Consider the following 26,308-nt stretch of genomic DNA (forward strand, 5'->3'; position numbering starts at 1 on the left):
GTGACTTATGAGTATTGGAAAACTGGAATTTTATTCGATTTTGGTAACCAAAGGGGTCTTTTGGCAAGGATTCATAATCTACTAAGGGGAACTCCCTCTGTGTTAATGCAGACCAGTCCTTCCATGCCTGGCCAATGGTCTAATGAGCTATTGGCTAGAATGACTGGTCTTCTGGCAGCCAGCTCCCTGGCCACAAGATCTATCTCGCTAAGGCAAGGCCTCAGATAGATGGCACTGGAGCTGCCCCAAAGCCTATTCAATTTGGCAGGGCCTACTGAAGTTAGTGCAATACCAGTGTTGTCTTCCTCTCACAGAGGCAACAGAAAAGGGGCTTGCATTAAAACCATTTTGCTTAGGTCTCTAACCCCAAACACTTCCCAGTGTTTTGGTTTATTAAAGCATATTGGGGGCTCAGGAAGTATAGTTAAGGAAAAAGCAACATTGAAAGAAAGGATGGAACAGCTATTCATGAGTCCAAACTAGGAAATGGGCCTACAGTGTGTAGAAGCTATATCTACCATCAACTGTTTGAGTGAACATTTAAATGTGAAGATTCCCCCCTCTCCAAGTTAATACTTATGTTTGAAGAATGTCTTTTAGGGCTTCTATTCAAAGAATAGAAATCAAAATATAGAAAACCTTCCCTATGGTTAGGTGAAAGGTGAACGTTGTAGCTAAGAAGCCTTTGCTGGTTTGGCCAAGCATAGAATCTGCTCCACTCACACCCATAAACCATTAGGCCCATGTAAGTCTGAAGATCTTCTTTCATGTGAATTAGGAGTGTCTGGACTTTGAGTTGGCCAGCAAGAGTTTATATCACTTTTTGAGCTGAGTTTTAATCACTACCCATTAAGTGATGACTTGGCTTGAAATGGTTGGGTTTGGTTACATACAGAAATTTTATTTGGAGGAGTATCATTGATCAAGGATATCACTGTAATGTGGTAGAATGAGTGCTGGAGTCCTAAGAACTAGGTTCAAGTCCCAGCCCCACCATTATTAGTTCATCAATGTGAACCTCAGCTTACTCATCCTGTAAATGGGGACAATCTACCTCACAGGGCTCTTGGGAGCATCAGTTGAAGCACATAAAGTCGCTTCTAACTCATCAAGCACTATTTACCTATCTATATATACAGGGTATGGCAGTAAGGAGATGGGAAAACACAAAGACAAAGAAAGCCAAAAATAGTCCTGCTCTCCATCTGAAGGGAAATGACATAAACAAGGGTAGAAACACGATCATGAGGATAAAGGGTGAGCTCATGAACAACCAGGGCATCAGGAAAAGTGTCCTGCAGGTAGCATGCAAAGGAAGCTTTGGATTAGCGAGCAGAGGCTAGCCTCCAGCCAGCAGGCTCAGAAGCTGAGATGAGGGGGAACATGCCAGACCTGGGAGACAGCCTTCGCAGAGACACTCTGAAATGTGTATTTTAGGGAATGTGGGTCAGTTCTGCTGAATCATTAAATGTATGAAAGGGAGTGATATGCTATCAGTCTGAAAAAGTGGGCTGGATCCTGAATGTGAAGGGCTTTATACCACATAGGAGGTCATATTTTATCTTAGAGGACATAGGGAACCATTGAAGCTTCATGAACGGAGCAGTCTCCTTCCTTTCAGAGAGAGCTGTTGTAGCCAATACAGGATTTTGGTAAAAGACCTGAGAGGAATCAGGATTATCATGCAACTGTGTATATATTAAAAAATTCTGAATACATTTAAAAATCTGCAAAGTCCACAGCCATTCTACACACTTTCATTTATTGTCTGGACAGTTAAAGTACAAATAATTCAAACACAACAAGATTAAGAAAAGAAACATTTACAATACTTTTTCCCTCTGAAATGATCTAAACTAGCAAGGTTAACATGAAGTCATTCATTGCAACTAAAGTATACAACTGCCTGGTCCTAAGAAAGCTTCTTTTTCCCACCCCCTTTTTCCCCCCAATAGTAAACACATTGTAGAGAAAAGATTTTGGCATGCCTTCCCCACTAGTCCCCGGCCAATGTGTCAGAACATGGCCAGAGAACTAAGCTTCTTCACAGCAGGTGATGGAATATGGAATGAGTGTCCCAGCAACTGAAAAGCTGCTAATTTAGAGAAGAGAACCTGAACGTTGTAGAGGCTGAAAATCAAAGAGCCCAAAGGAGATGTCATCGAGGATGCAAGCCATGGTTTTTCGGTGTTTCTCTACTTCTACAAAAATTTGCCTCTTTGGGTGTGGAAACTGGGGTTTTGGTGACATGCACTTAGGGGGTTTAGCGTGGGAAAAAAAAAACGCACAAAATTAGCCCGAGTTATAAATAACCATAACGTTTTATTACCTTTAAGACTAAACTTGTATTGAAAAGATTTGTATGTAACAAGACAAGAAAAGCAATAACCAATTTAACTATCAGCTAGATTATGCATAGCGAGTTACTTCTATTACCCAGGGAAGAGCATGGACCCTTTTGTGATTTGGTGTTTGTTTGTTTGTTTGTTTTTCCCGTTTTCCTGTTTTCAATATCGAACCATACAAAGCACAAATGTACTTGTGTGGTTGGTCAGTGCACGGGGACCGGGAGAGCCCTCCCCACCCCACCCCCCAGACATTTTTTTTGTTCCTTTCGCTCTGATTTTTTCAAGTGTGTGTTTGTTTCTCCCCAATCTGAATTTACATGAAAAGAAAGACCCGGTGGTGATAGTGATTTTCTTCTACTGTGCAGTAAGAAAAATATTCACAACAAACATGACAATAGAGAGCAAACAATATTTCTACACAAGTTACTTGATACCTCTGTCACTCAATTATAAGAAAACATTTTTTAAGGACATATACCAACGAAACTAGCAAAGTGTTACAACTTAGAATAAATTAACCCAAAGGAAAAATAACTTTATATATATATATATTTATATTATATATACACATACACACACAACAAAATGACACAATAATATGCTTCTTCCCATTGTTTAAATGAACAAAGAAGTAAAACTAGCTAGATTTGATTTTGGCCCATATGCGTCATTCACATCGGCAAGTAATAAATAGTGATTCAAGCAAAAACCAAAAATGGTGTTTCCAATGGACCGACATAGCCCAGTTCTATCAGCACGGGCGACAAAGTCAATCTCGAAATTCCTTAACAAATTTTAAAGCAAATGTAGTTTTTTTGTTTGTTTGTTTGTTTCTTCTCTCTCCTAAACACATTACATTGAACTATGACACTAAGATATGTAAATAATTTCGTAGCACCTACTGCTTAAACTAAGGAAGCTTCCGATTAGAAGAAAAAAATTAATCGTTTAAACTTTTGTTCTGTTGAGATCCCATACTGATGACTTAAAGAAAAACCGTCTTACATCTCCTCTCCTTGCTTTTGGGTTTTGACTGTGGGGAACTGTGGTACCCTGGGTAGACCCCTCTCTGCTCTCCCTTCCTGTAGTAGTTAATATTTTTTTTAATTATTACATGCTATGAAAAGATATGAAGATCATCTGTTTGTAGCCCATCCTTCAAAAAACAATCTACGAATCCGGATTAAAACACATATCTTTGATCTCTAAAAAGTTACCAGTGCAGTATGAACATGACAAAGCTGTCAATTTCCCCTAAATTAGCCAGTCAAAATATTTTTTTCTCAAATCCAGATTCTCTTGTAAAAATTCTTTATATTTTATAAAAATAGATTTTTCTTGAAACCCATTTTCAGCAAAGAGACCACCTCTTTGGCAACATTAATGATATTAAATTGTTAATGTCATCAGGTGTCCTCCTCGGCCCCATCCCCCTAACAGAAGGCTGCTGAGTTCACATGATATAAAAGAAAAGGAAAAGAAAAATTAAAAAAAAATTGCAAAAGTTTTTTTTCTTTCCTGTTTTGCAATTTTTATTATTCCTCTTTAATTTGAAGTTGGAGGGGTTTACCAATCTGATTGGAGTAAAATGTTTTTTGAAAAGGACAAAAAAAAAGAAAAATCTTGTTCTTTCTTTTTAATTCCATTGCTTTGTAAAAATTGTGTTTGTTTTTTTATGTTTTTTTTTCTGTGTGTTTTTTTTCTTCAAATAGGCGAATGGTCACCTTAAAAAGATTCCCCTTCAAAGAAGGCGGTAAAGTTAGCCGGCTGGGTAAAAATCCCTGTACATCGTCATCTATGTAGGTCATATTCAACAATAACAACTATGAAAGAACATTCAATGCATCAAAGATTTGTTTTTGTTATTTTCTAAGCATTATATAAAACCCTTTCCTGGTACATTTCAGGATATCCAATGTTTTAATACTTAGGCAACACTGGCTTAGAAAGTCCATGGTTGAACATAAGCCTCCAAAAGTTTGTTTCTCTCTCTCCTTCTCTCTCTCTCTTTTTTTTTGTGTGTGTTTTGTTCGTATATATTTATATATATATTTTAATAAGTAAGGATATGAAATTCAGGATTTGTGGGTTTTGTTGGTTTTGAAGGAAACTTGCAACACTCGGTCTCCCAGGCGGTATCCATTAAGGCTGGCGATCGCCATGGCGGCCTCATCATAATTGGTCATGGTGACAAAACCGAACCCCTTGCACTTGTTGGTGTTGAAGTCACGGATGACCTTGACGTTGTTCACAGCCCCAAATGGGCCAAAGAGCTGCCAGAGGACGCTCTCGTCAGAGTCGGGGGACAGGTTGTAGACGAAGATGCACCAGCCAGTCCCGGTGTGCCCCGGGATGTTCATTCCAACTAAGCTCGTCATCCCGTCGATTGTGATGGGGGAGAACCTGGGGAGCAAACAGAGTGGGGGGAAACCTTCTAGATGTCGCTCTGAGCATGGGATCACCACTCCCTGCTTTGCCCCTAATCCCAATGCACACGGAGACACACACAGAGACACACACAGAGAACACAGAGAGCTTAAGGTCTGTCCCCTGACAAAACAGAAACCTGTAGCATTTTCTTTTGACATGGGAGAGGGCCTGGAGGGTTCTCCTTGACTGGCCCAGGGATGTACTTACAGATTTGTCTGTTTCTATATTCTACCTGCATGAGAAGAATGGAGTGTTTTTGTGATAAAGGTTTTATTTTTCTTTCTTTTTTTTTTAATGGGGAGAAGAGGAGAGAATAAATCACTTGTTAATTGAAAACAAAATTAATAATAATTTTAAAGAGTGGCCTTAAAAAGACTGGCTCTTCTGGTAGTCAGCTCAAAGTGTAACCATTTCACAAATTCTGGTCAACTTTGAGTGGGGGATTTGATTTAGATTCTCCCTCTGAAGTACAGGGTAATGACTACTACCTTACCCCGAGTGCCTTTTGGCTTCCAAGAACACCTTCTTCACTATGGACATGGGAAGGTGGTGGTGGGGAGAGATTAGTCCCATTTCACAGAATGAAGAAACTGAGGGGGAAAGGGCTGAGATGTGAACAAAGGTCTCTCCCCTACTGAAGCAGAGGGCTGTTTGCTCTCACCTCACATCAAGAACTATGGCTACAAGGATATACAGTACAAAATAATAAAGTCACGTCATCCCAGGAATTTTGTATCCTCAACAGAATCTCTGACAATTAGGCACAGGGCTTCACACAAAGATGGTGCTACATAAATGCTAATTATTATTATTTTAAAAGTTTGGGTTTTTAAAAAATTCAGACCTGGATGATTAGCTATGTGTTTAATTGCCATTTTGATCTTGGACATGTTTTTTTTTTTAAACCTATTAGCAATAACCGGACACATATGCAAGGTGCCAGAGAGGTACAAGGAAGGTGCCCCCGACCCACCTTTAGCACATGCCCTATGGACTCCCTTTCTAGGGGCTCCTGATACTGGGCCCCATCCCCCAGGAAGGAGGATGAAGAGGTGAGAGGGAGAGGAGAATGCTGGGGCCAAAGGATAATCCAAGGACAGGAGAGAATTCTGCCCTTCTCCTCAGTCTCGTGATTCAGGTTCATGATGGAGGCTGAGAGTTTGTGTTCAGACAAGTTAGGACAGAGAGTCACTTACCATACAGGTTAGGGGTGGGTGGCTAGAATACTGTCTGGTTAAAGGATACAAGTGTCCTCCCAAATACGGGGGTGGGAGGGGGGTTTGGAATCAAGCGCTAACTGGAAGGAGAAGGAAAGCCCATGTGTGTCTAGTCAGCCAATGAGGCACAAACATGGGTCAATAACAGGTGACGTTGACGTGACACCTCCACCCCACCCATCAGGGAAACTCCCAGAAGTTCTGAGATCGAGCCTCGCCCTGTAGTTCAACCTGCCCCCCACCCCTGCCCCCAGCCCAATCGGACCCCCAAACTTCTTGAAATGAAACAACAAAAGAACGCAAAGAACTAAAAAGGAAGTTGGTGTAGGTTAAACCTGTGAACAGAAGACACCCAAGACCAGTTAAGGTGTACACAGTTAGGTTCCAAAGGCCGACTTAATGAGAAGCACTGAGGTGGGAGGCAGGGGACTGAGGCAACCTCTGTGGCCATCTCTAATCTAATTCTTTCCAAGGCCAAGGAATCATTTAAGATCATTTCAATCTGATTTAATCTTGTCAGATGACGGTCCCATCAATAAGACCTTTGTTGAGCACCTGTTGTATACAAGGCCCTTGTCATTTTTAGGAGTCTGTGTCTTCTAACAGTATCTTGGCAGTGCCTAAACTAGCCTTCAAAGGACCTCCAAGGCCCTGGTAAGTCGGAATTATTTGCCCAAGGCCATCCAGGTAATCAGCAGCAGAGCCAGGATTTGGGGTTGACTCCAAAGCCCAGAACTCTCTGCCACTATACCCCCATTGTTCAAGTTTGCAAAATTAGCTGGAGAAAAGACAGATGCTTTTCTCCTAAAAGTAGTCATCAGAGGGCCAGGACAGTCTTAAGCCAAGGCACTATAACTGTGACACCTGAACCAAGTTAGAGGCCCACCTGTAAATCAAAGAAAAAAATGTGAGACGCACACAGACTCTGCGTGCCCTTAAAAGAAACAAGCAAATGAACAAAAACCAACTGAAGTCCGAACTAAAAATTAAGGGTTTGACATGCTGGTGGAAGAAAAAAGTAATTAAAGAAATTTCAAAAGTTAGTGAATTAAAAAAAATAATAAATTATAGCACCCATCTGTGCCAACACGGACATCTGGCGATCTGCGGAGTCTTAATTACCTCTTTACGCCATAGGCCATATTAAGCAAATTGTCCAGCCTGAAAAGAGAAGGAGGGTCTCGGGGTTAATTTCTCACAGATGGCAAGACTGAGCAATGGAACGATTCATTCTGATGGCCCCCTTGTCAGACAGAGACACTCAAACCCTTCCCCCAACAGGCTTCCTAAGCCTGTGAGTGGCAGCTGCCCCTCTCAGGCCCTCAACGTGGTGGGATGCCCAGTGAAGAGCCACTGGGGGGCCTGCTCAGTCTGTCTCTCCCTCTTCCTCTCCTTACGCCTGCTCCTCCCTCTGAGCCTGAGCCTTTTTCTCTGAATTTCTGAATTTTAGGCTGGATCTAAGATAATTTTAAATGCCATTGTAACTATTGGCCTTTCACTGCAATCAAACTTGTGGATAAAGGATTTCTGTTTGACGTGAACCAATGGCACCCAGCTGTCCCCCTTCCAGACATTCTCCTTTTTGGGAGGAGGTGGTGGGCTCAGTAGGATAGAAAGAAGGAGAGAAGAATAAAAAACCCAAAGCCAGTAGCTGAATGCTGCTCACCCCAAACCATCCTGTATTGGGTGAATGGCCAGCATGCTCTAAGCCACCTCCCACCCAGCCCTCCCGGGAAAAGCTGCTCACACCCTGGGGGCAGCAGTAGCCATGGTTTCCATTATTAGAAACCTCCAGGAGAGGGTTTTTTACATAAATACTGTATGTGCAGTCACACAAAGTAAAAATGAGGTGACTTGGATGCTTGGTGAGGAAGAAATCATTAGCAATTTCAGCTCCCATTATTATTCCTGGTAATGGAGAGGACTCCAAAAAAGCTAATTGTCTCTCTTGACCCCCACCCCCAGCCCCCACCCCAGGCCAGTCCTTCCTGCCACATTCCTAGGAGATCCTAGGTAATGAAAATCACCCTTTAATTAAGGGAGGAGTGAGAAGGAGGAGGGGAGGAGGGGGAAGAGCACTACTGGAAATGTATTAGGGGCCATTAAGAGAATAGCTCCCCCTCCCATTAGTCATAGACCAGGCCTTCAGATAAGCAAATCACAGGAAAATCCCCTCCTCCCCCCACCAAAAAAAGGGGGAGAAGCTACACAGGGCTTCTGTCCATCAAAAGCAGGCATCCGGTGGTAATGACCCCAGGAAGCTAATTAGGCCTGGAATAAATCTTCCCAAACTGTGTTCTAGGCCACCAGGATCTTAAGGCAGACACAGCAGCTGGGATAGAGTCTGTATGGAAGCAGAGACCCACTCCCCAATCGAGCTACCTGCTGGGGAGTGGGCCTGGACTGTCCCTTGGGAATGCTGAGTGAGAATCAAAGAGGAAGCAGGAACTCTAGGGGTCAGGAGGTCATCAAGTCCAGCCTCCCCCTGCCCTGAGGGAAGGGACTGGCCCAAAGTCACAATGAATTTATGGCCTTCTTTTAGTGATTAAGGTTAAAAACATAAAAACTCTTAGGTCCTATTGCCTTGTCTATGGGTGCAGAAGAGGCTGGAAGGAGGGAGAGAATTGGGAACTCAACATTTTAAAACATGAATGTTAAATAAAACATAATTATTTTTAAAAGTTATTAAAAAAAATTTCTCTCTGTCTTCCTCTCTTCTGACCCCATCTTCTTGTCTATCTCCAGAGTAAAAAAGTACAAGAACTGAGGGAGACTTCAGTCAAGTCCCAACCCTTTCATTTTACAGAACACAATCTGGGGACCCCAGAGGAACAATGCCTCTACTGGCATATCTGGCCCTAGTCCAGGCTCCTCCTGCCTGTCCTTACCTGAATCTCTGTGCCTGGTGGTGCAGGGGCCCCGGGTAGCGTCTGTTGGGTGACTGGTAGAGCTGCGAGAGCAGGGCCTGGCTCGTCTTCTGGCTGGGGTTGTTGGCAAACTTCACAGTAATGGGTTCCGTAGCACCGCTGGGCTTCTGGCCGTTCAAGCCTTTGATGGCTTCTTCTGCCTCTATTCTCTTGTCAAAGCGGATGAATCCCACGCCTCGAGAAACACCTGAGCAGGGAAGAGACCGTGGTTAGAGAAGAGGTGAAAAAACAAAAAACTGATCCAGGCCAGAAGGAGAAAACATATACTGCCAATCTCTCAAAGAATGTAAGCTCCCTGAGGGCAGGGACTGTTTCACTCTTGGCCCAGTACAGTAAGCACTCAAATGTTTGCTGATGGGCCAATTGATCTCTTCTGTCACTTTGCACAGGGCTCAGCAGACAGTAGATACTTAATAAATGCTTTGCCAGGGCAGCTAGGTGGCACAGTGAATCGAGCACCGGCCCTGGCATCAGGAGGACCTGAGTTCAAATCCGGCCTCAGACACTTAATACAAAAACTAGCTGTGTGACCTTGGGCAAGTCACTTAACCCCAATTGCCCTCCAAAAAAGAAAAAAAAAAAAAAAAAAGAAGAAGATATAATTCAACCAGTCACCTTCATCCATTTGCGGCTGAGCAAACTAGACTTCAAGGAAGATATATAAGTATCTGTGTACTTACACACCCACATCCTTCTTCAGTTAATACAGATGGAGAAAGACACACATATACATGTATATATCAACATAGTACACACACATAAGTACATTATATGTGATATATATTCATACACACACATGGGTATGTTCACACACACACACACACACACTCCTCCAATGAACATGACTTGGATCTTTTAATAGAATGTAAGCTCCCTGAGGGCAGGACCAAGGATGCCTTAGATCACTCTTTCAGCAAGGCCTAGCACAGGACTTACTGATGACTGACTGCTGAGGATTATGGCTGGCTTGGTGAAGAGGGAGTCCTCACCAGAAGCTTGGCCATCACACCTGCATGTGATTGTAGATTGTATACCTTCTGGTTGTAGCATTTATACATTTATGGGCATTTGGGATCAGATTTCCAGCTAGGAGGAAGCTGGAGATCACCAAGAGTGGGCTTCCTTTAAGGCCTCACCTGGTCTCACTCACTGGCTGTCCTCCACTACTATCTACTCTGGGTCTGTCTTGTCCCCACCCAATATTTACAGTTGTCTCCCTGATTAGAATGTAAACTCCTTAATGGCAGAGACTTCTTTGTTTTTCTTGTTGGTTTGGCTTTTTTTTGGGGGTATCCCTATTGCTTAGCATTTATACTTCAAAAATGTCTTCTTTATTGGATTTTTACAGAGGAGGAAACTGAGACCCAATGAGGTCACACAAGAAGTGTCCAGGCTGAGATTTGAATCTAGGTCCTCCAACTCTAAAGCTGGTACTCTTTGCCTCCAAAATATTAGAACCTTCTTTGTGCTAACCAGCATTTAAGCACCTACTATGTGCCAGGTACATAGTCTAAGGTAGTGAAGTGGCTGCCATCTGTGCTGGTGAATGGAATGTCCACACTGGTGAAATAATGGATCCTGAAGTCCAGAAGAGGAGTGTGTATGTGTGTGTGTGTGTTTCTGATACTCAGCATATGAGAGTTAAAATAAGGGGTGCCTGGATGCAGAAGGGTTAAACCTGCCCTGACTGACTCATCCCCTTAAACCTCACTAGAGCCAGATAGCAGCAGAGCTGGGACCAGGGCCTGTGCTCTTCAGCACCGTGGACAGGGCAGGGCAGGTGACGAGGAAAAAGCCCCCAAGGGAACCTGTGACTTGATCCACCAGGATGCGGGAGGTGATGATGCGGCCGTACTGCGAGAAGAGCTGCTCCAGTTCTTTCTGGGTCATGGTTTTCGGGAGGCCGCTGACGTACAAGTTTGCATCTCGGATGGATGCTGAGCTCGGACGGGCGTAGGAGACCTGGAGGGGGAAGGGGGAGAGAAGAGGATGGGGGAAAGAAGAGAGGTAAAGTAGAAGAGGAGGAGGATGTGGAGAGGAGGAGGGAGGAACAGAAAGACATGTGGGAAGAGGAGAGGGTCAGTTCACCTTCAGGCTATGGTGCCCACAGCCCAGCCACCCTCGCCCTCCCCAGGCGTCCAAGCTCCCACCTGTCTGCCTTCCACTGACCCCTTCTAGGGTCCTCGTGAGAGCCAGGAAAGCACTCCATCAACCCGAAATGAAGCAAGCCCACAGCCAGGGCTCTGTGGAGCATGAATCGGCAGGTGAAGGAACCAGTTCCGTGCCCCTCATCTCATGCACCGAATCTGACTGCTCAGAGCCTCTTGTCACCTTCCCCTACACACTCATGGAAGATACCAAGTTCTTCTTCCCAGCCCTGGTGGAGAGGGCTCCGCGAGCCGCCCCACCCTCCTTGTGATCACATCCATACCGGGTGGGCCAACCCCGTCAGCTCTGGAGCCCCCCGACCCCCGAGGAGGCCAGACAAGGCAGCGGGAAGCGGGAGCCCAGCGGCGCCCCGAAGGGGAGGCGTGATTTCAGAGGAGTTATCTCCCTGCATCCCTGGGAGCTGTTTTCTTCCAAAATGCTAACGGAGACGTGTAAACAGATCTGAGATTCCGTCTGCAAGGAGCCAAGTCCCTGGCGTACACATAAGCAGAGCGCATTTCAGCAGACACTAATTTTAGATTTTTTAAATTTATTTTTATTTTTTTAAATTCAAAAGACAAACAACACCCAGTATTGGCAAGGATGCTTTGCAGCCATCTCTCCGGCTCCAGCTCTTTCTGGGGCAGCCATGGCTCAAAATAGAGCTGGCCAGTTCTACAGCCGGCCTGCTGCTGCCGCTGCCGCTGGTGTTGGTGGTGCTGGTGCTGCTGCCGCTGCCGCCACCGCCGCTGCCGCCGCTGCTGGACAGCGGCCTGGCCACCAGGAGCAGGCCTCGGCAAGCAGTCTTATTCAATCCAGACTATCAACCCGTGACTGGTGCACGCGTGTGCACAGACATGGGGACACATGTGTGTAAGCACAGTGAGGTGATCACAGAAGCCACATTTTCACTGCATGGGGGCTGGCACATTTGGAAAAAAGCCCGGGCCTGGTGGCCGGGTGTCCAGGGGCCTGCCCCTTGTCCCCTCTCTCCCCTACCACTGGGTCCCAAGTCCCTCCCCACAACACACAGGATGGATCACTTTCTCTGATCTTCCCTAAAAATAGACATTGACTCAACAGAGTGATGGGGTGAGAGTGACTAATGTTAGCTTCTGCTGATGAAGGCAGGGGAGGTGGTCTGTAGCATTTGGCACTGGGGCTTTGGGGTGGGAGGGACAACAGGGCCTTTAAATTCACAGGGGCCAGAGAGCCTCGGAGGGCTGTCAGCTCCTCCACCATAGGGGCAGGGAGGGCTTCTACCCTGGGCCAGCCTGGGCTGATGGCAGTAGAAACTGCCCCCCCCTGAGCCAGGTCTGAGTGAACCAAGGGGTCCATGGCATAGAGTTAAGAACCATTGAGAAGTAGGACTTGTCTTGGACCCTCTAAGCCAGCACAGGGACATTCTAGAACCCCAAAGAAGCAATCCAGGAGCCAGCAAGATGCTGGGGCTAGCTCTCAGTGGTTTCTTATTAGGGAGGGAGGCGTGGGTGTATCCCAACCTCACTCCCTGCCATGGAAGGCTAGGCTGAGGAGGCAGAGCTCGGAGCAAAGGGGCATTTTCTGTACAACAGGGCTGTATTAGAATCCCAGAATCTAGTCAATCAATTGGGTAAGCAACAAATATTTCCTAAATGCCTTAGCTAGGTGCCAGGCACTGTGCTTAGGAGGGGATGGGGAAGGGAAAAGTGTTTGGTACTAAGCCCCTACTATGCACCAGGCATTGAGAAGGGAACAAGTGTTTATTAAGTCCCTACTATGCATCAGACTGTGCCAGCAAAGGGGAAAGAAACTGAAATCTGCTTCTAAACTCCTACTGGGTGGCTGGTGCTTTACAAATGTTACCTCACGTGATGCCATATGCCAGGAACAAACACAAAAGGGAAACAGCAAAACCCACCCCCAAACCACATCCTTGATAAATGGCATTTATCACCTGCATAAGGGATGGGGAGCTCATTACCTCTCAAGGTAGCCCATCCTTTCTGCTGGGGATGCTCTTACTGAAGGGGAAGGCTTTCCTTCTACCACAGGAGGCACAGGGCATCTCCGAGGCTGCCTCCACCCCTGACTGGGCCTGAATTCCTACCATCTGGTTGTGAGCACAGGGAAGCTGCCAGCCTGGCACCAGCACCTTTTGGGAGTCTGGTCCCTCTGTCCATCTGCCTGCCTCCAACGTGTTGTGGGGGGAGGATGGGGTGCTTTTATCCTTCAGAACTCAATTCCCCAGAGCATTTCAGCTCTCACAAAGTCACATTATGAACCCGGTCTAGACCAACACTACTCAGCCAGAGGTCGGGAGGTAGGTAAGCTTGTATAGGAATGGGGCACATATATAAAGACATACATGTACAGTGAAAGAAAGAGTGAGCCAAAGGGAGAAATACAATCTCAGAGGTGCTGAGTCAATCAATTAATCAGCAAACATTTAGTAAGCACCCACTGTGTACCAGGTACTGAGACCAAAAGATAAGTGAAACAGTCCCTGCCCTCAAGAAGCCTGTGCTCTAGAGGGGAGGCTACATGTCCGCACACAAGCGGCTCGGGCAGAGACCAGGTGACTGGGCCATGTCAGCAACGGGGGGCGCTGGGAAAAGTCGCATGAAGAGTGTGGCACTTCAGGTAAGGCTGGAAGGGAGCTACAGGTTCCAAAAAGTAAAGGTGAAGAGGGAGAACACACAGCAGGCATGAAGGATGGCCTGTGCAAAGACAAGGAGGTGGGAAACAGGAACAGCAAATAAGCCGGTCTGGCTTCATTCGTCCACGTCTTGAGAACCATACACCCTCCAGACTGCGTCAAATCCAAAGCACAACTGGGCAACCACCCCCTTGGGAGGGTCTCTGATAAAGTAGGAGCCATCCAGCTTCTGCTAGAAGACCTCCATCAGTGGAGGACTCCCTCCCTCCTGATTCCCTCATTGTCCTTTTAGATTCTCTAAGGCTAACGAATCTTCTCACCAGGAGCCCCAACGGCCTCTCTAATGTCCCTCCATGCTGCTAGTACCCGGGTTATGAGGCCTCACCCAGAAATGGAATTCCCATTTGTAACATGAGAACAGAGTGCCAGGGTCCCAAAGCCACCAACTTAAACATTCCTCTGAATCCCCAATGCTGGGCACAGGCTTGTTAGCTGACCGACGACAAACAGACACTCATGGTACAACTGGCTTGTAAATTGGAGGGCACCCTTGGACTTATTCCCAAGGACTGTGGCCCCACTCTCAGAGCCTTGGAATTGAAAGAGAAGTCAGCAGACATTTGGTCCAACCGTGGCCCCAAGCAATAACACTCAATACTCCCAAGCCTCTGCCTCTTACATTAGAATGGAGGGATCCTTCTTCTTTCAGGGGGAGGAGAGGCTATTCTTCCAGCTCTATTAATCGGCTGGCAGCTGATGCCAGAGCAAAAAGGTCTGTGCGCGCTGACAGAACGTCTACCCTTTGAGGGCAGGGGTGGTCTCACTTTTGTCTTTGGAGTCTTGGATCCTGGCACATGGTGGGTATTCCTATGAGTGGCAGCTACAGAATGCCAGACCTGGTGTCAAGATGGCCTCAGACACTTTCTAGCTGTGCGATGTTGGGCAAATTCCTATTTGCATCAGTTTTCCCAACTGTAAAATGGGGATAATACCTCCCAGAGTAGTTGTCGGGGTCACATGAGATAAGAACTGTAAAATGTTTAGCACCATGCCCGGCATATAGTGCATACCATATAAATGTCAGCTACTATTACTCTTGTGACTTAATAAATGCTGGTGACAATAACAACAGAAATTATACAGCACTTGAAGGTTTGCAAAAAGCTTCACAAATATTATCCCATTTGATCCTGACAACCACCGATAGGTGCTATTATTATGACCATTTTACAGATGAGAAAACTGAGACAAAGGTTAAGTGACTTGTTCAGGGTCACACAGCTTAATAAGTAACAACCTTTTGAGGGAGGGGCTATTCGCATCCCCATTTTACAGATAAGAAAACTGAGGCTAAGAGAGTTTAGGTGACTTTGCCCCAAGTCAGACAGCTAATAAATGTTTGAGGCAGGATTCGAACTCAGGTCTTCCTGACTCCAAGTTCAATATCATGTCCACTGTGGGTTCTGGGTTGCAGAATTGAGTTCATCTATCTTTTCTCATCTTATAAAGGATCCTAGGAGAAGGGCCATGAAACACAGATTTTTTTTTTAAAGGAAGGAGTAATTGTTAGGATGATGTAAGACTTTGAAGTGGATCTTGTCCACCTGTTAAGGACAAAAGGGGGAAGGTCAGCGTGGATTCATTGGAGAGGGCCCCTGGTACAAGTGAAGTGGCCTCAGATGTTTCTCTCTTCCACCCCCACCCCTGCCTCTGCCCCCGGCTCTTAGGTCTGGTGGTTCTGAACACTTCTAGGAAGGTGACTTTAGAACTGTCAGAAACAAGGATAAAGAAAGACAGATATCCTCAGAATAGAGCCCTGGAAGCCCCCATGGACTGTCTCATCTGGAATACACTGGCTGCAACTGTAGAGAGGGAAGCAGTTTTGGAAGAAAACAGGAGTGCCCAACAGTGCTAGGGAATGGCCTATAGCCATGGCTGGAGATGGGCTTCTGCCATCCACAGGTGACAGGGACCTTTAAGGTTTCCACCTCTAAGGACCCCATACCCTCAGCTCAGGGGCTGCCTCCTATGAGGGAGCATTTCTGAAACCTAATCAATGCTCTCAGACTACTTCAACGACCCTCCAGTTGCACATCAATGTACAAATTACGTTCTCTAAGCAGAATGTCAGTGCCTTGAGGACAGGGGCTTGTTTTATTTCTTTATTCTCTGTGCCTAGCCTTTTAATAATGTCTGAATGGAGAGTTCATCACCTGTCAGAGTGGGAACAAATTTTATAGATCACTTAATTCAACCCACTAAGCTTTACAGAGAATAAAAACTGAGACCCAGAGAGAAGGAACTTATCCACTAAACGTGGCTATGACTGTCAGAGCTGGGACTCAAACCCTGATTCTTCTGATCTCAAGTTCATGGTTCCTTCCAATCTATCTTATACAGGAATCCCCTCAACACTCTCCCTGACAAGGATCATTCAGCCTCTGCTGGGACACCTTCACTAATGAGCAACTGCTGTCAATTGTGCAGGAATGTTCCCCTCCTAGATGGATGCTTTGGCACTGGTAAACAATCTTTGGTCTCAATTCTTACCTAGCCTTAGTCATTGAATGGGTGTTGCCTCAGACAAACTGACACATGGGAAAGACCTTGATTTAAGAAGACCAAGGTCGCCCACTGCATCCTGGGCCATGACTGTTGTCTTGACTCTTATCTTGCCACCGTACTTCAACTTAAACTGCCTCACTTAAACCCAATTCACTCTGAAGTCAATTTGTAGCAGCCTCGTGGATCCCAGGGAGTCCTAGCTAATCTAAGACACCTAGATCTTCCCCCCCACAGATTGCCACCCAGGTTGCTTATCCTCTTCCTCCCATAGGCTTGCACTTAGGAAGTTAGTTGCTTTTCTGACACTACAAAACTTTCCTTGCCTCCCCACGCGAGGACTGCATAACCATCCCTCTTCCAAGAAGGGCTGAGCTAAAGCAGAACAGTCAAGGTGTAGAGGAATGACCTTCACAACAGTTACAATGACACACAGCAGCAGTCCTTGGGCTGAGCCTTAAAGTCTTCAGCCAGCTGCTTTAAGCCATGCCCCCTGCAGGCAGGATGCCCTGACTCTACTCCACTCAGCACTTCATTATCACAGCCCTGACAGCATGCTCGAATAGTCCTGAGTGTCAGGCACATGCACTACCAGAATGTCATTGAGGGCAGCCTCAGCCAGGATCTGAACCCAGATCTCTTCCACTTCCATCTCTAGATTCTCCACCCATTATGTCACAAATGCTTCTTACTTCTATGCAATCACTCCCCACATCCATAATTTGGCCCAGACTTCCTTTCCAGCTCTATTTCATGGCCTCACCTCTAACGATGTGGCAGGCACCAAAGCCAAGGGCTTTACAATTATCACTGGATCCTCACAACACCCCAGGGAGGCAGGTGGCGTTATTACCCCCACATTACAGGTGAAGACACTGAGACAGACTGAGGTCAAGTCACTCTCCCAGGGTCACACACAGCTATGAAGTTTTGGAGGCAGGGTTTGAACACCGGTCTCTGGCTCCCATTCCAGCCCTCAACCCAATATGACACCCAGATGATGTTACCTACCTCACAGGGCCAAAGAGCACAGTATTTACACAGGCTCAGAGCTGGAAGGGACCTCAACAAGCAGGGTCCAACCCTGTCATTTCACAGAAGAGGAAACAGACCCACACAGGCTAAGGGAGAAGTGACTTGTGCAAGGAGTTAGGGTAAGTTTTGAACTCCGGTCTTCAGACTCCAAATTCAGAACTCTTACCACTGTGCTGTACTGCCTCCCACAAGTGAACCCTAAAGCACCATAAAAATAGATGTGAATGCTGTCTCTCCCAACAAGGCTGGGAAACCTAAGGGCTGAGACTCTGCCATTGCTATCACTGCATTTCTCCAGCAGAGGCAACGTGGGCAGGTGCCCCCTCTTTCTCTGCCCCTACACAGAAGATGGAACTGAATGAGTCCTAAGACTTAGAATCAAAAAGGCCTGGGATAGCTGTGTGACTACAGGCAAGTTGCTAAACCTCTCTGGTCCTCTGTTCCCTCATCTATTAAATAAGCATTCTAATATCTGCTGCAATTACTTGACAGGGGAGTGAGGCTCAAATGCACAGTGGTCTATGTAAAGGGCTTTTCAGGCTTCAAAGAACTATGTCAATGTCTGTAGTTTATTAGGATGATTAACATAATTTTAAAAAATTATTCATTTATACAAGAATTTATCCACTTTCCCTCCCACTCATGCCCCAAAATGGCCAATTTTTCAAAGCAAAAAGGAAGCCCTCTAGACAAATGCACACTGTCCAGCCAAAGAAACTTCCAAAAACGCCCACATCGGCCACTTCCAGAAACGCAGTCTCCTTCCTCCTTCATCTGCAGGCTGCTACTTCTCCAGCAGGAGGTGGGGGGTTTGTGTCCTCTCCAGGGCCCTGGACTCATGATTTATCATTGCATTGATCAGATAAGCATTTTTATTATCTATGCCTGTGTCTAATTATTACCCAACTGGACCGTGAGGCCCCTGAGGGCAGGGCCTGCATCTTGGTTCTCCCTCAGCCAAAGCTTTGCACACAGCACATCATAACAAGGGAAGGAATGGCCCTTTACCCACACAGGAGAGGGGTGGGGGGAAGAATGGAAAAGCCCTATGAGCATCCCTAGATTTGGCCAGTACTACCCTTGGCCTTGTCAGGTCTCCTCTGGGACCCTTCAGGCATCCATCTTCCAAGCCTAGCTTTCCCTGGAAGCTGTCCCTTACTCCCCTCCCCCCCAGCCTCGGCTAGTGGGGAGAGGACAGGAGAGCTTTGGCTTTTCCTGGAGAAATATCCATGGGCAGAAGGTGGCTCTCTAGGAAGCATTAAGCACGGGTCGGAGACAGAAGTGTTGGAGCTTCAGGACAAGCAAAAGGGCCGTTTGCTGTATGGCTAGATTGTGAACTATGGCCATGGCCATGGAGGCCACCATTGTGGTCCTCATTTTGGACCCTTCTGAAGACAGGCAAGAGACAGACAGGAAAGTGAGCCTGGATCCAACATGGGTGGAAAAGCGAGCAGGCTTCCCACCACGTGGTGCCCTACCCCCAGGAGCTAAGGCAGAGGTCTTCAGTCTGGGACTAGAGCGAAGTGCTGACCTTGGCATCCGGCCCAAGCTCCCCTTCTCACCTCACTGCACATAATTCCTCCGGTCTAGCCTCCCTGCTCCTCACACACAACACCCCATCTCCCATCCCCAGGACTGTCCTCCCAGGCCTGGGACACACTCCCTCCTCCCCTCTGCCTCTGAGAGGCCTACGTCCCTAACTGCAGGAGGCTCATTCTCATCCCCTCTGCTGCTCCTGCCATGCTCTGCATATGGAGAGTGTTGCTATGAGATAAAAAAGATGAGCTCTCAAAGATCACAAAACATGGCGGTCCCTCCTCTCCAGGGGCTTACATTCTACTGTTACTCAGTGTTTTTTCATTTGGGTCTGACTTTTTGTGACCCCATTTGGGTTTGTCTTGGCCAAAATACCAGAGGAGTTTGGAGTTTCCTTCTCCAGCTCATTGCAGAGAAGCAAACTAAGTCAAAGAATTAAGTGACTTGTCCAGGGTCGCTAGTGCAGTCTGAGGCCAGATTTGAACTCAGGAAGATAAGTCTTCTGACTCCATGCCTGACACTCTTCTCTCCTGTGCTCCCTAGCTGCCCTTACCTTCTAAGAGGGGAAGATAAAATATAAAAAGAAGTTAGAAAGTGGGAGCAGAGACAGAAGGAGAAGGGTACCCATATGGGGGGCAGGGCTGCTGGTGTGGGTGTGGAGAATCTAGAGTCGGATGAGCTGGGAATGAAGGGAGCAGGGACTCTCAGGAGAACAGGCCTCAGGGAGGAGGGCAGGCAAGGGAGGGCTGATATCAAGGACCCCTGCCCAGGGAGTCGTGTGAGGGAATACCTGGGAGTCTCTGTCTATGGATTCTGCAGCTTCTTCATGAGTGTGGATGGTATCTCTTAATAAAATGTAAATTCTTTGAGGACAGAGACTTTAATTTTTACCTCTGCAACCAGGAATGTTTAGGCACCAGGAATGTTTAGGCATTAATAAATGCTTATTGACTGACTGAAGAACCCACTTAAATGACATGCTCCTGGAAATCTGTATTTTTATAAACTGGATTTTAAGATGGGGGAATTGATGAAGATGCTGCTAATGAGCTGATTCCTACTGCCCCCACCACCTCCCAGACTAGCTGATGAAATCCCAGGTTTGCAGTCTCAAAGGGTTTATACTTTGTTACCTCTTTATAAGGTATAAAGTTCTCTGATGAAAAATGATGGAATTAGAAGACCAATGGCTGGCCAAAAATTGGCCAAGCCCCTGGTGGGACAGCCCTTTAAAAAGAGAGACACCTGGGGCGGCTTGGTGGTGCAGTGAACAGAGCACCAGCCCCGGAGTCGGGAAGACCTGAGCTCATATCTGGCCTCAGAAACCTGACACACTTACTAGCTGTGTGACCTTGGGCAAGTCACAACCCCAACTGCCTTGCTTTCCCCCCTCCAAAAAAAAAGATACCCTCTATGAAGGAAGTTAGGCAGGGAATAGCTAAATGTAGCAGGGAACCCTGGCAGTGAAGAAGAGAGCTGGCTACTGGAGGAGGAATAGCCACTTAGCTCAGGGGGAGGGGAATCTGTCCCTCTTCCTCCTTACATCAGCTTTGGTAACTTTCAGTGTACTAATCTGCCTAGTAGGAGGCACTGCACCAAGCAGGGAAAGGCCTGTTGTTGAGCTAGGAGACATACTGAGGAGTGTGAGCTTTATGAGGGTGTGTTGATAAAGGAGCCAGTTCTGGCCATTAGGCAGTTCAGAGAGAAATGGGCCCAGGGACCCTAACAGAGCAACCTTCCAGAGGTGGTGCCACCCCCAGTGGGAGACACGCCAAGAAAGGCAAGGGCACCAGGGTCTTGGAACGCTTCAAGTGAATCATTTCTGTTTGGTGTGCTGTGTGTGTGTGTGTGTGTGTGTGTGTGTGTGTGTGTGTGTGTACATCCTACTTATGCTGCATGTAGCTAGGGGAGAGTGTACTCCCATTTGTCACCATTGTTCTTACAATGCCATCTCAGTAAATGCCTTTCCTCTGAGCTAACATTCTTTAGCTGACTATTAAAGGCAAACACCGGTGGGGGCTCATGAGCTCTAATGCAGAGCCAAATCCCAACCTGGGACAGCTACCTTTCAAGGGACCCTGCTGGGGAGGTAACCAGCCACATGAGGAAGTGCTAACCACGGAAAGGGACACTACATGAGTTCTATTTTAAATGTTATTAGGATTGACTGAAGGGTGTAGTTCCCATACCTCGAGCTCAGGAATAAAAGAAATTCACAACTTTCTCTTAGCTGGGACCCCTAATTCAATTCTCTCCCTCTGTTCAATCTACTCTACAAACTGCTGCCAGTCTAACTTTTCATAAATGTCATGTTTCCCCAGCCAAGAACATTAGATGGCTCCTTACTTCCTAACTGCATCCAAGCTAAACTTAAGACTAGATCAGGGGTGGGGAACCTGTGGCCTTGGGGCCACCTGTGGCTTTCTAGGCCCTTAGGTGCGGCCTTCTGAGTGAGTCCAGGTTTTACAGAACAAATCGTTTTATGAAGGGGATTTGTTCTGTGAAGTTGGGATTCAATCAAAGGACTGCACTTGAGGACGTAGAGGGCACACGTGGCCTCGAGGCTGCAGGTTCCCCACCCCGGACTAGATGGCCACTGAGGCCTTCCTGAGTTTTAGATCCCATGACTTTCTTATGGACTTCCCAACTCTAGCCCTCTCTGTTACTCTGGCCTCTCTCACTGTGCAGAAAAAGTCTCTTCATCCCTGAAGCTTTCCCTCTTTATCATCCCATTCCTGTGGTTTCCACCAGGATTTGGCTCCAATTACAGCCCATCTCTTAAGCATCCTCAGCATCTCCCACTCACGTATTTACAAGCATGTGCAGGTCTCCCCATCCCTAAAACAGACTTTCTGTGACCCAGCTACCGAACCAGGGAACACTCCCTTCTCTATTTCCAAGATGCCTGAGCTGTCAGACCTTTACCCAGTCAACCTCTACCTGGCCAGGAGTTCCCCCAGTAACATCAAGCATCCATCCACCTTCTGGTTGGAGACCCCCAGTGACAGGGAGCCCAAGACCTCCCACAATGGCGTACTCTAGGCCTGCTCAAGCTGGTAGCAAAGCTAACTTTACAATCAAGCTGCAATCTGCTTGTAGCTCCCATCCGTCTGCTTCTAGTTCTGGCCTCTGAACACCAAGGTGAATAATTCTCAGCTCCCAAACACTGTCCTTATCGCCTCCCTCTCTCACTTTCCAGAGCATCTGTTATGGCCAACTCTTCCTCCCTCTAACCCCCATCTTCCACCCGATGTCTCCTCTCGCTTCACTTAGGAGACTTGAGACCATCTGTATCAAGCTTCCTGGCTCTGGGCTCCATTCCTGCAAACTTTTAAGCACTGCTTATCACCCACTCTTCTCCCACCCTGGCCCCAGCAGGAGGGGATCCCTGCCCCTCCTCCTTCAGCCTGCACTCGGGAGCTTCCCCCCCACCCCACCCCCACACCCCATGCATATCCAACTCCTTCTCCAGGCAGCCTACAAATATGCTGAGGTCTCCCTGATCCCCAAAATAACCCTTCCCTTGACATATCTATTTCATCCAACTATACGGTTCCACCTCTCTCCTCCCCTTCACTGCTACATTTCTTGGGGAAAAAATGTCTATGCCCAATGCTTCTATCACGACACTACCCACGCCCTCCTAAACTTCTTACCATCTGGCTATCTGGTTTTTCCTTTTGTCACACCCCAGCCACCTGCCATTCTACCAAGGTGGTGATCCTGAAGGTTGCAGAGGACCAAATCCAATGGCCTTTTTTCACATCTCATGGCCTGGACACTGCTGACCACCCCTTCTCTTTCCTCAGCTTTAGACATGCCAATTTCCTGGTTCCTCTGACCTAGTTCATCACTCTCTTCTTGGCCCCCAAGATGGATGTCCCTGGAGAATCTACCTGGGGCCCTCTCCTCTTTTCTTTACACTCTCCCTCAGCTGCAGAGTTCTGGCTAGAGAGGATTCCCAATCTGTACTTCTAATAGGCCTCTTTGCCTGAGTTCCAGACCCAGCTTCTTCCCCACCCCCTGCTTTCCCAATGGCTCCAAAACTCCTTTTCCCAATGGCAGCCTCAAACTGCCTATGTCTCCTCCAATGCTCCCCGTGTAGAGCTACGAGGATGATCTCATGGTCCAGGTCCTTCCCTGATGCCGTCCATTCAGTTACCAAGGCCCATTGTCAATTCCATAGCCAGTCCCTGCTCCCTGTTCCCTTCACCTGAATTCCAGGCCTCCTTATCAGAAGCCTAGGCTACTGTAGTACTTCAGTAACAGGTCTTTTCATGCCTGCCTTTCTCTGACCGCCAAACCATTCATTCTTTAGAGGCTGCTAAACTTACCTCCTCTACATGAAGGTCTGGCCACGTCACCCCCTCCTGAAAACCCGTCTATGATTCCCAATTGTTTACTAAGTAATGAAAACAGCAATAACAGCTAACATGAATATAGCACTTTAAAATTTACGAAATGCTTGACATATTAGTTCATTTGTTCTTTTCAACCCCATGAAGTAGGGTATTAGTATCTTCATTTTATTGACTAGGAAACTGAAACAGAGAAGAAGTTTAGTGGGTCAAACAAACAGTAAATGTCTGAGGCAAGATTCAAATTTACACCTTCCTGACTCCAAGTCCACAGCTCTAGCTACTGCCCTACCCAACTAAATGAAATCTAAATTCTCTGAATGCCATTCAAAGCACTTATATTCTTGTGCTAGCCTACTGCCCTCTTTCTATGCTCCAGCCCCACCTGTGGACCTCAGGCCTACCATGCCTTCCTCCTCAGCTCCATCTCTCTGTTGGATTTCCATTCACTCTCTGATACCCAACTCAAATGCCATTTCCCTCGGGCCCATACAATGGTATTAATAACCCACATTTACATAGCACTTCTACTCACAATGCAGCATTGAAAATATTATTATCTCCCCATTATACAGCAGAGAACTCTTCGGCTATGAGATGTTAAATGATTCTGCCATGATTGCACAGTTAGGTGTAGGAAGTAGGCTTTGAGCTTGGATCTCCTGACCTCAAGGCCAGTCCACTGACGGGCTAATGAAGTCACTTGGGTTGACTAAAATGGGCTGATGTACAGAGTTGCCTTGGGGAAGAAAAGTCCAGTCAGTCACGATGTGCTCTGCACTTTGCTGGACACCTGGAGATCTAAATACAAACAAAAAGAAAGAGAATCCCTGGCCTTGAGGGATTTCCATTTTGATGGGTAGGCAGTATCTACTCTGCCTCCCCAGAGGCACCTCTCTTTTGCACACTCTCATTCCTTTTTAGTCAATAATTAATAAAGTTTCATTAAGCATCTATTGTATGTCAGGCACTATGCTAAGTGCTAGGAATACAAGTAAGAAAAAGACAGTGCCTGCCCTTGAGGAGCTTACCATCTAACAGGGGAAGACAATTCATAAAAGGAAGCTGAAAAGGTGTTGGGAGGGCAGCACCAGAGGTTACCTGGTACATGTCAGGAGTCAAAACTGACAGAGCAGCTGGCAGGAAATGAAGAGATGGCTGGAACTTCTGAGCCCTCTATAAAGAAAGGCTCTGGGAGGAGCCTTCTGCTCTGTCCTCCAGCCCTCTGATCAGGGGAGAGAAGTGATAAAGATATGGAGGAAGGGCTGAGTACAGAAGCCGCAGCCACCTCCCAGATGATGAGGTTTCCAGTGATGGGCTTACCCTGGGGCAAGCTGGCTAAGAAATGAGGTGGCAGTGATAGCTTCCAGATTCATCAGAAAGGAGCCTGGATCACCGTCCAAAGTCCCAGAGCCAGCATATGGCAGAGGCTGGGCTTGAACCCAGGTTGTTCTGGGCCTGAAGACAGCTCACTATTGGCTAGTCCAACATGCTTCTCACACATATACAGTGTTATGAATTAGAGCACATGTCATCTCTTCCTACTTGACTGCAAGCTCCACGAGGGCAAGGGTCCTGCTTCTGTTAATGCTCTATCCCAGGGTCTTAAACAGTGGTGGCCAGATGCACAAGAGACCTTACAGTTGATCTGCTGTTTATTATCCCCAGCACTCTCCCGTTGGCTTTTCAGCTCCCTTTTATGGGCTGTATCAACTGCTCCATTAGAATGGTCACTCCTTGAAGGCAGAGATTTCTTTTGCCTTTATTTTTTTTTGCTTCTATTTATATTTCCAGCACTCAGAACAGTGCATGAAATATAGTAAGCAAATTAATAAATGCTACTTGACTTGCCTTGCCTTTCCCCTTTCCACTCCTCTAGACGTCAGCTTATTTTAGTCAAGCCAGGTGTCTTCACTCTCCCATCAATGTGCCAACCTCCTGCCTACATGTAGGCTGCCATATGCCAATGGGGTGTTTACCCCTCACAACCTCTTAGGCACCCAAACGAAATGGTGGAAGGTGATTAGCCAAAGTACCCTCTCATGAAAATGCTACCAGGAGCCTAAGAACTAAGAACTCCATACCTGTCTGCCTCCAGAACTGTCTGCACAGGACTGGCTTGTAAGAAATCCTTCTTTTCCCACTAGGTGCCGGCCCAACTCAGACTTAAATTCAGACTCACAAGTGTTAGAGAGGCTTCCTAGACCCTGCCACCACCCTGCCCCCTCACAGAAGAGCCATCAAAACTTCAGCACAGGAGAAGCCAGAGGTTTCCCCAACACTGCGACCATGAATCTGAGCAACAGGAGGTAAAGACCCTCAGCTGGTTTTCTTTTGGGCTTAATTAATACACATACTGAGAGGTGAAAGCAACATGCTGGATTGTTCTGGATGCCTCTGAGAAAGTCAGAGTCTTCATGACTGACCAGGAGCCAAAGGCAAGAGGAATCCCCAAGGCTGCTGACTAAGGCATCGCCAGAAAAGTGTCCAGGCCACTGAAAGGATGTGTGTTTGTGGCCATGGGTGGGTATCCATGACCCATCAACCTGGACAGCTCCATAATCCTCACAGTGCTATATAAATGTAATCGTTCATACAGTGCTTTCCAGTCTTCAAAGAGCTTTACATATCTTATTTGAATCTTCCAAGAACACCGAGAAGCTGGTGCCATTATTATCCGAACTTACATACAAACTGAGGCAGATGGGATGAACTGACTTGCCCAGGGTCACACAGCTAGTAGAGTCTCAGGCAGGATTTGAACTCAGTTCTTCCTGACTCCAGATCCAGGCCTCTATCCATCACACTCCCTAGCTATATTAGAGGAACAGGGAGAGAAGAGGCCAGATACCTTGGATCATGGGACACTGCCTTCAGACCTGGAAGGGACCTTCTAGGTCATACAGGTCATTCACCTAGGAAAAATGGGGGAAAGGTTTGAGGGTGCATAACTGGGCTCAAAACTGCCCCGAGCCTAGGCCACAGGTCATTTGAGCTCTATGGGGCCTCAGTCTGAACTATACTACTCAGAAATGCCTTACAGATCCATTTCTCGACAGTGGGTAAGTGTGTGTGTGTGTGTGTGTGTGTGTGTGTGTGTGTGTGTGTG

The 26,308-nt window shown here is 46.8% G+C and overlaps 1 protein-coding gene across 1 annotated transcript in view; it reads right to left on the reverse strand.

Moving 5' to 3' along the window:
* Positions 1–1,752: 1,752 nt before the first annotated feature.
* Positions 1,753–26,308, reverse strand: part of LOC138165360 (ELAV-like protein 4) — a 115,711-nt gene continuing 91,155 nt past the window's right edge. Inside the window, exons 4-7 of the mRNA XM_069093613.1 lie at positions 10,731–10,884; positions 8,884–9,109; positions 7,118–7,156; positions 1,753–4,751 (exon numbers count right to left, since the gene is read on the reverse strand). Coding sequence (XP_068949714.1) covers positions 4,424–4,751; positions 7,118–7,156; positions 8,884–9,109; positions 10,731–10,884 — 747 coding nt within the window. The 3' untranslated portion in view covers positions 1,753–4,423. The remainder of the gene's footprint in view (positions 4,752–7,117; positions 7,157–8,883; positions 9,110–10,730; positions 10,885–26,308) is intronic.

This window comes from Petaurus breviceps, unplaced genomic scaffold, assembly GCF_028583685.1.
Source record: "Petaurus breviceps papuanus isolate PSGF00001 unplaced genomic scaffold, PetGlider_PUasm1.0 208, whole genome shotgun sequence".
NCBI lineage: Eukaryota > Metazoa > Chordata > Mammalia > Diprotodontia > Petauridae > Petaurus > Petaurus breviceps.